The 12,383-nt window shown below is 39.2% G+C and overlaps 1 protein-coding gene across 1 annotated transcript; it reads right to left on the minus strand.

The window, feature by feature from the left end:
• Window positions 1-296: 296 nt before the first annotated feature.
• Window positions 297-10,814, minus strand: vwa10.2 (von Willebrand factor A domain containing 10, tandem duplicate 2). Its single transcript, XM_089132112.1, has 16 exons — window positions 10,705-10,814; window positions 10,299-10,503; window positions 9,682-9,975; window positions 8,404-8,497; window positions 8,179-8,313; window positions 7,862-8,048; window positions 7,065-7,234; window positions 6,390-6,502; window positions 6,017-6,133; window positions 4,445-4,654; window positions 3,900-4,032; window positions 3,634-3,786; window positions 3,371-3,457; window positions 1,546-1,817; window positions 1,115-1,411; window positions 297-918 (listed from the first exon to the last, which is right to left on the minus strand). Exons 2-16 carry the CDS (start codon window positions 10,494-10,496, stop codon window positions 433-435), a joined length of 2,946 nt encoding a protein of 981 aa, XP_088988238.1. The 5' UTR covers window positions 10,497-10,503; window positions 10,705-10,814; the 3' UTR covers window positions 297-432.
• Window positions 10,815-12,383: the final 1,569 nt, after the last annotated feature.

Raw genomic sequence — 12,383 nt, forward strand, 5'->3', positions numbered from 1 at the left:
TACGTGGCATTAGTCTATAAACATTTGAATTATTTTTCAAGCATTTATCAGATAGGATGTAACTGAACTCAGTCAAACGCTGCTTCAAACTTAAAAAGTACAGGTTACAGCTGATCTCTCCCTATTTGTTATATTGATTATTTCTGATTAATAACTTCTTAATAACTTCATACTTAACTATGAAAAAGAAGAAAGTTAAGACAATACTTTTTTAGTTAAAAGAGAGGAAACTATTTGTTTTCTGTAATAATTTTCAATGATTATTGCACATTTAAAAAAAAGGAATTAGAAAATAATTACAAAATTACAATTTAATCCCACACCTAAGTATTTTCACTTGATTTAGACATTATTAATGTAAATGTACTTTAAAGGCATGTTATTCTTATCTCATTATATAACTGAAGTTTCAACTCAACTAGATTCTCCTATTCACATAAAGAAAACTTGTTGCAGAACAAAACACAAGTTGCAGAGCAAAACAGACATTGAGAAAGACACAAAGTAGCCTCTGTTGGGCGTGGTTATGACCGTGGTGATTGTTGAAGGCTTATTAGTGATTGTTGAAGGCTTATGAGTGATTGTTGAGGGCTCAACTGTGGTTGCAGTTACAGAGGGACTCTTTATAGAAGTGAAACATGTGCCCACATTTCCCACTATGTCCACAACTACCAGCTCTACTTCCTGAGAACAACAGGAAGCATTGTAGGACGCCACAGTCACATTTGTGCCATCCTCGCTTATCACAATGCTTAAGCTAAGAGAGCCGTTCCCACGGTTGAAAGACACATCGGATATGCCTGTTCCATTCCCGTCTGTCAAGTTGGCGGAGAGTTCCCATGATGCCGTGCTGCATTCCACAGGACAGTCAGCTTTGATGCTCACTATCTGACAGACAGGGCTAGAAATATCAGTCACCTGCCAAAACAAAAATAATTTAGGTTAATCAGTCAATAAGGATCAAATGTTAATACTGTTTCCACCCAAAACAATGAGTCACGAAGAAAGCTATTCTATTCAATGGAGATCAGTTACAGTACAATGAAACTGCAACAAAATCAAACTAATGGTAATTATTAATAATGTCTACTCCAGCCGCTTTCATAATAGCTACCTTAGTCAAGACATTGAACCGCAGTGCCACGTAATTCGAGTCACTGGTCTCTGAATCTTCTGCTTCAATAGTGAGTGTGACATCCGTCCCTGACTCTGTGTTGGCGGGTGCGGTAAGTGTTACAGTTCCCTGAGCACTTTCATCTGTCCCCACGTAAAGAGAGCTGGGAAAAGTCACGTTGAAGCCACGGTCAGTCCGGGCTCGGATAGTGTAGCTGCTCCCTGTTATAGCATTATTGACCAATGTAAAGTTGAAATTTAAAGGAATTCCAGGCTCTATGCTGCTATTGGTTTGGGCCTGAGAAGGGATATGGTCAATATGGTTAGAATATTGTCAATGTATTTTGCATATATTTCATTGAATATTCTGTGCTGGTCATATTAAACTTGTATAGAAGTCCTGTGTCAATGGTTCTATCCCCTTAAGCTCACCGTGATGGTAACTCCAGAGCCTTTTTGCTGTGTTGGTGACTGTCTCTGGAATTGACTAGGCAAAGATCGAGTTAAGTCATTCACCAGTCCTTTAAGTTGGACCACAAATGCCCCCTCTGGGATTCTGTCTACGTTCACCAGGATGTCTGTCGCTCCCACTGCTTTGATGGTTCCATTAACAACATCAGATCCCGAAGCTTCAACTAGAAGCACGTCAGTCACTGTGACTGAATCTCCTCCGGTCACAGAGACTAACAAAGTAGCATTCCGACCTGATCAACAATCAAAAAAAATAATTAATTCACATTGACGACACTAAAATAGTTCATCATGTTTATACACTCATGTTCAAAAGTTTGGGGTTAGTAAGATTTAAAAAAAGAAATACTTTTATTCAGCAAGGACAGCATAAAAACATTTATAATGAGCTCTCAAACCAAACTCTCAGTCCAAAGTCTTTTGCCTTTTATGACAGGTGAGTCTCCAGATTGTCGTTTGAACCTTTCTGGATCCTCCATCAAATTAATAAGTTTAATTATATCAAGTACTGTGAGAAAAGACTGTAAATCTCCACCTCCAACATCCTCACATGCAATATATACTAGCCGAGACTCTTTCTTTATGTGTACAGATGTGACGTAATGACACAAAGACATGCTCGAATCTCCTCCGGAAATCCACCAGTACCACTGGAATTAAAAACATTATTACAAGCTTACCACTTAGGTAAGCAGCTAGTTTTGAACACTGGCTGTTTATGTACTTTCTCAAAAATTATTTTGGACAATTTTTAACCCCCAAAAGTTATAGAATGGAGCTTTAAGCAGCATTGATTGAAAAAAATATATTAAAAAGAAATACAGCAATACAGCTTTTACTGTAGGTGTACCAAGTGAACAAAATTTACTGATGGCTTAATTTAAGAAATTTTCAATTGCGCTTCTGATTTGGCAGGGAGATTCTCTGATTTTGGGTGCGCTATAGTGAGTTTGTCTAGTAACTCCAGTTGGAATCTTCACCCCAAAATGGCATGCAGCCGCGCTACCGAATTGCCACCTAGTGGCTGTTACCAAAAAAGCATCAGAGTTTCGCCTCTTGTTAGTTTCTACTCTTTTTTGAAATGATCATGCTAGACTTATGCGATCATATCAGTGTACGTTACACTGTACTATTGCTGTATTTATTGCTATATGCTTCCTTCGCCAAACTACACCAATTTTAGCAATACAGTTCCACCATTATAAAAAATGCCAGTTTTATCCAATTTTGCTGCCACTAGGGGTGTAAGCTTCCCCCAATAGATCCCGTTACATTGGCTACATCAACACGCTTGATGCATTGTGTCCTTGCTCGCTCAAGCTGGTGTGATGCTTCCCCCATTAGATTTGATCTATATTGTTCAACCAGCCCGTTCTCATCCCAAGGCGCCATATACAACGCTTTTGCCAAAGCGTAGACATCCAACGCACATGGCACCCTTTAGCGTTAATATGAGACGCAGATATACAGTATATGGGGCAGAAGGCGCCTCCTAGTGGTCTAACCCTACCCTGCCCCAGACCTAAACCTACCCATACTCTGTGCGTGTTATTTTGACGCTAAAGGGTGCCGTGTGCGTTGGATGTCTACACTTTGGCAAAAGTGTTGTACAGAATATGACGCCTTGGGATGAGAATGCGTTGGTTCAACATATGGCATTAACATCAGGGATGTATAACCATTCTGTCACAATTTGTATATTAAAAAAAAGGCATCCAGATTTTTGCTGTCAGTTTGTGTTGGGGAATATTGACATTTGGTTATAAAAAAAAAGATGTTATCATACCGATGAATGGACGATTGTCTTTCGGTGTGATGTCACCTCCCTCTGACTGCTCCACAAAGTTAAAGAGAAAGTTCACAGAGCTCTGACCTGTAGTCACAATTAGATGCAGCATTATTGCATCTTCCAAATGAAAACATGACTGATGACTGATTTTCTTTTCAAAACCATTTAGACTAAATTCAAGATTAAACATAAATGTAATAATAATAATAATACATTTGAATGTCAATGGTTTACATATCTGGCAGATTAAAACCACTTACCAGTGATTTTAAGACTGTAGAAGCTTGAAGAGTCAATGCTGATTTTCCATTCCCCTGTCTGGTTGTCAGAGTTTAGTGTAACTCTCCTTAAATTCCCAACAGTCAGGATGCTACCCAGAGGACCATCTGCCACTGAACCTAACTGAGACACACCTGAAAGGCAGGAGAAGCATAACTTATTTTAAACAATGATTATGGTGTCTGTATTTTTGTATTGGAGAAGATTACCCTCATCAACACACAATGTCTGAGGTGCGTTGGCTCACCTGTTGGGCTGTAGAAGGTAAAGACTGGAGAGTCTCCGGTGACATACAAGGTCACATTGGACAGAGATGGATCCAACACAAACGAAAAGTTTTCTGCAATGGCTGGACTTCTCACAACCTGAAGAATTGTTACCTTCAAGAAACACAGATATGTTTTCAATGTTGCAGTGTTTCACACCAAAATTCCAACCACCAAATTGAAACAAATAAAATCACACCTTTTCCGATAGAGTCTGATTTGGATACCGAAACTTTCATTTTTGGTGCTTGCCGATAACTAATTTTCACTGCATTTAATTGAAATGAATCAGAGCTGTTCAAATTTAGAGCTGTTCCACTTCCAGCAAATCTCAGTGCTAAGGACTGAGTCAGTGGTTCAAATGTTTAGATACCAGTAAAATATCACAACAATTCTCTATTCCAATACTGGTGCTGATATCAATGCATCCCTAATATATATATGTGTGTGTGTGTGTGTGTGTGTGTGTGTGTACATATATATATATATATATATACACACACAAATAGTCATTGTCAAAACATACCAGGGCTGAGGTAGATGCATCCGTAATGACTGCCGTGGCCTTAGAAAGTTCAGCCCTTCGGACCTCTATGGTCTGTCCACCAGAAATTTGAGCCAGGTCTCTGTACAGCTGTATGTCTGACAGAGGAATTGATCTTGAATTAAACTGCTGAGATTGTGAGACATCCCGTCTTCTACGGAATGAGAAGGCGTTAGTCAACATGAAAGTGACCTGGAGGGCAGAGAGATATGAGCAGATTGGAATGCAGAAAAATGTCAGTTACAAATCAACAAGACATTAAAGAGACACTTCACCCATTTGCATTAAGATTTGTATCTTTAGAAACCCAGTCATATTTCTCAATGGTCATGGTTCATTCCCCTATTTTCCCCTGAGATGGGAGAAATAAGGATTTAAGTGTTTTACTTCCTGCTTATTATGACATAAAAAATCGTCATTTTGCGTCATAATAAGCAGAAAGTCATATTTCATTAAAATGTTCATTAAAATTAAAGTTCCTCATTATTCAAGGGTGTGGGACCCACTCACGCTACAGGCCTATTACAGATCAGTGGATGGGACTTCACTTGCAGATACTGAATCAATATATCAGCCATCTTGTTTGGAAGCTAAGCTAACAAGTGCTGTCGAGATAGGAAGTTATGACAATGACAGAAGAAACTAAACATGATATGGAAGAAGAGGATTTTGAAGTTCTGCTGCTCGAATCCGATGTTCATGGCTGTCTTTACGAGTCGCAGTATAGTGAAGAGCAGCTGAGGCTGATGAAGGAACCAGAGGCTGCTGCCTGTCGCGGTCGAGGAACCCGGACTGGCTCGAGCTGAGGCGGACTGCTATGCATGTGTTCTCGCTGTGAACTACGAACACAGATAGAGTCCGTCTACAGATAATTTCAACGATGGCAATTTCTCCTGAACGAAAGCTCCGAATCAGACGAGAACACGGACGTTTGTGTTGTGAACGTCCAGGTATCATGCAGTAATACCAACACTATCTCACGACCAATTCGTACGAATTCGACGCACAATTAAAAAGTGGCTAATTCGTACTAATTCGTACGACCTCACTCGTACAAATTCGTACGATTTGTCTAAACCCACGTGATGGTTAAGTTTAGGGGCGGGGTCAGGGGTAGGTCATTTGTACGAATTCATACGAATTGGCCAATTCGTAAAATATGTACGATTGAGCAAAATCGTATTAATTCGTACGAGTGAGGTCGTATGAATTATTACGAATTAGCCACTTTTTAATCATTCGTCGAATTCGTACGACTTGGTCGTGAGATCGGGTTGGTAATACACCATATTTAGAAAGAAATACAAACGAGGAGTAATTCACCAATGAGTTTGCCAATGTAACATTAACGGGGTTTGTTGTTTGTTGTTTGTTGTCTTACATACAATGCGCCCCTCTGTCTTTTCTCAGTCAAGAGGGCACCAAATTCAAAAATTATTTTACATTTCGACTACATATGATCCACTTTCAATAAAGATTAATGTTGAAATGGGTGAAATTCTCCTTTACTGTAAATTAGCAGCATTGACGTTAAAGTGTTCTGCAGGCACTCACCCTTGACTTGGTGCGTTCTATCATGACCTGAACGGTGCTTTTTAATTCCAAGTCCTTTGCTGAAGCATCTGTGAAAACAAAAATGTCTGAAGACGGAGAAGCACCTGCCAGTGCCAACTGGATTTCCAGAGAGAGGTGGTGGTGGTAGGGGGGGAACAAGATAAGAGGATCTCAAAATTATTATAATTTCTCATTCTGGCTTTATCTCAGCAAAACCTCAATCCAGCTGTGATATTTATGTAATAATTGTATCAGTAATATAATCTTATATACTGTTTCAGTGTGAATATGAGTGTTTTTCTTAGTTTAAATCAATGTTTACAAAACTCTCCAAAAGACGTAAACACACACACACACAAACACACATACGCACCAGCAGTCCTGACAGGCACATCTCTGGAGCGTCTCCTCCACCAGATGCTGTGAGGGAATTGATTCTCGATTTGAAAATATCTGCATCCTTAGTCCTTGTCAGAGGTCCAAAATCTGAATGACACAAACACATCACAGAACACTACAACAACAACGATAATATTTACATAATTTAAATTATATAATGTATAAATTTAATAATCTAACAGAAATATTTACTTATCTTTACATAATTTACTTTCACTAACTATTGTTCAGCTATCATTCAGATCCTTTGTAAACATGATCACATTTGTATTATTGATGGCAGACATTGTACTTTTAATATATTCCATAAAAAGCAAATCGTTCACAGATCATTTCATGTTCAAGTCATTGCAAGTTCAAGTTAGATTTGAACATGAACAAAAGTGATTGTCTGAATTATAGTGAATAGTTTACTAATTATTCCATCCGTTTTCACTTGATGCAAATGCCTCAATGAATGAATGAATGAATGATGCCAAATGAATGTTTGATGCATTCATCACTGTGTCAAAGTGAGTGCATGGAAGCTATCATAAAAATTACTAGTCTATAGAATATTAAATCTAATATCGCACTGCCGCCTTTGCTTTTTTGCCCTTAGTTGGGGGGAAAAATGGATAGATATGATCTAAATACACAATATGACTACCTGGATCATTAAATGGGACTAGAATGTACTCTGAAGGTTCTTCCGGTGTTCCTCTCTTGCTGTCTATGATACTGAAGGACACTCTCTTGGCTTCTTCAATGTCATCAAACATACTGCCTGTGGTGTCAATCACAAAAGCCAAAACTGAGGTCTGACTGAGGCCCATTAATCTGAGTGAGAGAGAGAGAGAAACAAATAAGACTGGCAGTATAAATCTGTGACTAGGGGCGCTATAAACAAAGAACCCTTTTTTATCTCTTGTATACTGTCTCTTGCATTTATATTTATTGTATGCATGCTTTATGAGAGAACTATTAGTTAATTAACCCCACCTATATCGTGTCTCCTATCTAATTTATCCTCATGTAATGTCTCACACTTTAGTGAACATCGCCTTCTCATAGAATGCAGTGTGTGTTTGTTATTATATTTATTTGAGCATAAATGGACACAAACGGCAAGGTCATAAATCATAAATCCTCCCAAAAGATGAATTTCCTGGTTGGAAATTCCACCTGTCTTATTAGTTGGCCCCAGGGCAGCTGAGCAGGGCTTGACTGCAACAGCAAACAGCAAACGTTTGGATTTGAAATATCATTCAAATACAATAAAGTATACATTTTTTCACTTGGGTTGAGTTAAAAAAAATGGTACATCGCCATGTTACTTCGACTAAAGTACTTGAATGAACCTAACCTCATAAAAATGAACTTTCCAGAAGGACTTAAACGTTAATATATTTTTTTAATTCGCTGAAGAAGAGCTCAAAGACTGGTGTAAAAGTAAGGTATGTGTACCGAAGAAAGGCTTGGTTGCCTGTGGCCAGTCGGATGTCTTCCAGCAGTTCCATAGTAGCATCAATGGCCATTTCAGCGGCACGCTGATGAAGGAAGCCATGACTTGAGCTGATGTCATCCTTGTTGATACCTCCGGTGGGGTCTCTATAACTGGTCTTATCAAGAAGGCCACCATGGCTACACTTGCCTGAGAGAAAATTATGTCAGCATATAGATTTGTAATTCCAATTTCAAACATCCTGTGGACGGTGATGACAGGCCTATACAGAGGAGTTATAATTGAACACTACATACCGGATGCTATTAAGCTTCCTTACCCACAGGTTTTGCAGAGTAGAATAAGAATGTGCTGAAATATCCTGAGGTTAGTTTCTTTTGCAGCAATATTTCTGGGAGAATGTTATCTCTACAGTCTTGCCCATTGCAGCTTTTGCATGTTGGTGTGCTGCGGTCTGTACATACAGATAAAAGATAAGAATGTGAAACTAGTTTCTAAATACTCCGAAAATTGTAGAGAGAGGGTAATTGTATTTTTGTCATACCTGCTAGATTCTTGAGGGGAAGTTCACGTCTGATCAGGGGGCTGAAAGGAGCAGTGCTTCCCAGTTCCACCCAGTTACTGTGGCTATAGAAATCCTGCACACAAACATTGCAAATCAAATATTACAAATAATACTGTCAAAAGTTCTAAAAGGATATGTACACACTTTGTGGCTGTCAAACATATAGTGGAACATGTGCACACAGTCCATTTGCGTTTGTTAAACTAAACCTGTATGGACTGAAAAAGCTCTGTCATCATGTTTGCAGATGTTACTTGGTTTAACGTTTGCTTTCATGCAATGAAATTCTAATATTTTCATTCAAACAAACAAGTGTCAAAAATTGTTCAAATTCTCTAGTTAAGTAAAAAAAAAAAAGGAAAAGAAATTGAATAGCCATTTTAAAATGCTTAATTTTTAATTATTTTTATTTTACCTTAATTTTACCAGGAAGTCCCATTTGAAATTGATTACAACATATACCTAAAACGCTGATTTAAACAGAGGTCTTTTACAAGAAACAATCGCATATCTCCTTTACTGCATTCTTTATGGTTATCTTAAATTCATCATTAAAATCAAGTATGCTCAAAAATCTTTTTGATTTCCAAAATAGTTTTGCTTTTTTGCTTTTGACCAAGGTGCCAAATGGGAAAATGCCTTTTCCCCAGATCTGTCAAAATCTAGGGTACATTAAAAAACAACCACTTGGAGGAACGCAACTGGTAACTACTAAAGCTAAAACAAAGGTTAAAGAGGTAATAAAATAAGAGAAGAGTGAATCAGCACCTCGATGTAAATGGTGTTAGAAAATGAACTGAACTCATGAACTGATGACATACTGTACGCATGGACATTTTTTTTTGGATGTAACGCAAATATATATATATATGTATATATATATGGTACAAAGCCAGCATGAAAAATAACAGCCCATTCTCACTCCCAAGGCGTCACCTAACTGACGCCTTGGGAAACATTTGGACATGCTTCAATATCTGACGCTTTAGGCGCCCTTTAGCGTCAGTTAGATGACGCCCTAGGATCGCGTGTACCCTACCCCCACCCCACACCTAAACCTAACCGCGTCCTCTAACTGACGCTTTCCTTTAGCGTCAGTTAGATGACGCCGTAGGATCGCGTCATGTAAGTGACGCTAAAGGGCGCCTAAAACGTCAAATATTGAAGCATGGTCAAAGGTGACGCCTTGGGGTGAGAATGCGTTGAAAATAAAGAAAGATTACAGACAACCTACTATAATCTCAATTTCTAACATACCTGTAGAGTATGACAGACAGCCCCCAGTGTGATTCGACCAGAGATATAGCTCTCCTTCTTCACACTGGCCTTTACTGCAGCCAGGCCACTAGTGATGAGGTTCCGGCCCTCAACGAAAGCCTCATCATCTATGTGATGTGCCTCACTCAGAACAAACGCTACATCTATGGCTGCATTGCTGAAATAAATCCCTGCTATCACTGAATAAAAACCCAGTGAAGCGATGACAGACGATGAATCAGGAGATGTTGCGCAGGCTCGTTGGACAGCAGATATAGTCAGTCTGTTGTTTATCTGGAAGTGAGGTGTAGAAAGAGGAGAATATTATTATTATTATCATTAAAAACATATTTCAAATTACCTCAGTTGTTGTCTATTCAGGTTTCAAGTCAGTGTAGCATAACTTGAGACTTTGCAACTTAAAAAAAATGTAAAATTCACATTTGAGGTATGATTATGTTGTAAATCAAAATATAAAAAGTCTCTTTAAGGAATGTTAATAATCACAGAGCCTTTTTTACTCATTAATAGTTTGTGTGACTTTAAATTCTAAAATTTTCCTAGTTCCTGGTTTCATGGTTGAACAATTCAGTTGGTTCACTGTGTTCTTTTCTTACAGCAAGTGTAAAGTCTCGTCCCTGAGCAGTGGCTATGTCACGGCACACTTCTGCTGTCTTGCGGAGTATGGCCATCTGAGTGATTTCTCGATGCGTGATGGAGCCATCCTTAAGAAGAGGTTTGAATGCTGTCGCGTGGGGGGGTTGAAACAGGGTCCCACAGAGAAGAAATACTGCCACCACAAACAGTGAAACCATGGCTGTCCTGTCCACAATAAATTGTGCTGTGGGAAAATGCAGTCTTCTCTAACCATGCAGTGCAAATCTTGATGAAATTTCACTAAACATTACAAGATAGATTAGCTTAAATATGGAAATGTCTAAGCTTAGACAGTTACTTATAAAATAAAACATATATTTAAATTAGAAAAAAATTGTGAATTAAAAAGTAAAAATAAAGAATTACCTTTTTGCAGATTTGTGTCTGATGCAGAGCCCCTGTTAGAGTATTTATACACCCGTCACACATAGGTGACGTAAGGGATATCAAATGAGAATCTTTACCTGAAGTTTCCGTGTTACTAAGAAAATCAGTAAGAAAGAATGTTTGCTTCCTTGTTAACAACCATTGTTGATTGTGCCTTTTTCAAATCCAGCCTTACCTTGCCTCTGTTATCTTGACGACTATGAATGGCATATAACAATGCTAAGTACAGGTTACAAAATGATTTAATTTGAAATGAATCTGCCCCTGATTCATTGCTCTGATTGGAATGCTTTAAACTTTACCAGAAGTAATGTGTTTGTGTAAGAAAAATATTAATTTTTAACACTTTAGAAAGTAAAATTCAATTTTTCTTCCACAAACTCATGGCTTTGCTTGAGAAGGCCTTAATTAACCCCCGGGGCCGTGTAACCCCCGGGGCCGTTTGTTTATGATTAATGGATGCACATTTTTGAGCTTCAATCTGTTGGCTGCAATACTGTTGGGGGGGGGGGAGAACTACTTGGGGGCAGGGGGGGGTTGATCTACCTGCTCAACAGGTAGATCAATATAGCAGTGTTTCCCAACCCTGTTCCTGGCGGCACACCAACACTGCGTGTTTTCTTTGTCTCCCTAATCAAACACACCCGATTCAACTCATCAGCTCATTAACCCACCTGATTATGAGCTGATGGGTTGAGTCAGGTGTGTTTGATAAGGGTTACAAAGAATACACGCAGTGTTGGTGTGCCGCCAGGAACAGGGTTGGGAAACACTGCAATAGAGAAACTAATCTTTCAGGCATTTGACCGACCCATCTATGTCAACATTGATTTCCCGGAATCCATCCCCAAAATAAGGTGTTTTTTTCACGGTTCTTACTCACAAACCTTAAAAGCACTAATCATTAAAAGTCGAGAGAGTTTATAACTATCCTACATATGTGAGAGAGAAAGAGACAGTGTGTGAGTGTGTGTGTGTGTGTGTGTGTGTGTGTGTGTGAGAGATTTGGGCAGAAGGCGCCCCCTAGTGGTCTAACCCTTACCCTACACCATACCTAAACTTAACCATTAACCGAAGCGTCTCATTAGACGTTAAAGGGTGCCATGTGCGTTGGATATTTACGCTTTTGCAAAAGCGTCCTACATGGCGCTTTGGGATGAGAACGCGTTGGAGCGAGCGAGCGAGAGAGAGAGAGAGAAAGAAAGAGACAGTGTGTCATTTAAAAAATACCATGTTTAAATACAATATCAGCTAACGAGGGAAACGGGTAGGCTGCTTCAGATGGAAATGTCTGGGAGAGGTCTCTGTAGCTTTACCTATCAGAGCGCGCGCTGACACGGAGTAAAGCCTCGTTTATACTCGACGCATCCTCACGAGCGCGGTAAAAATTACGCGTTGGGTGCGCAAGACCGTCAAGACCTCATTTGTCTTAGCTGTGTGCAAAGCTTTTTTGTAACAGCGCGTGGGCGCTGAACAGAGCCGAATCTGTCCGAGCTTGTACGTCTCACACAATCAGAGCGTAAAAATACGGGATATTTAATGGGAAAATACTAAAACAGGAAGACAGGAAAAGAGCTAAAATACGTGAGAAACCCCTAAACGGGAGGGTTGACACTTCAGCATGAGAAATCGGGGGTGTGGCGTGTGAGACCAATCAA

Source organism: Pimephales promelas, chromosome 6 (assembly GCF_988280905.1).
Source record: "Pimephales promelas chromosome 6, fPimPro1.hap1.1, whole genome shotgun sequence".
Taxonomy (NCBI): Eukaryota; Metazoa; Chordata; class Actinopteri; order Cypriniformes; family Leuciscidae; genus Pimephales; species Pimephales promelas.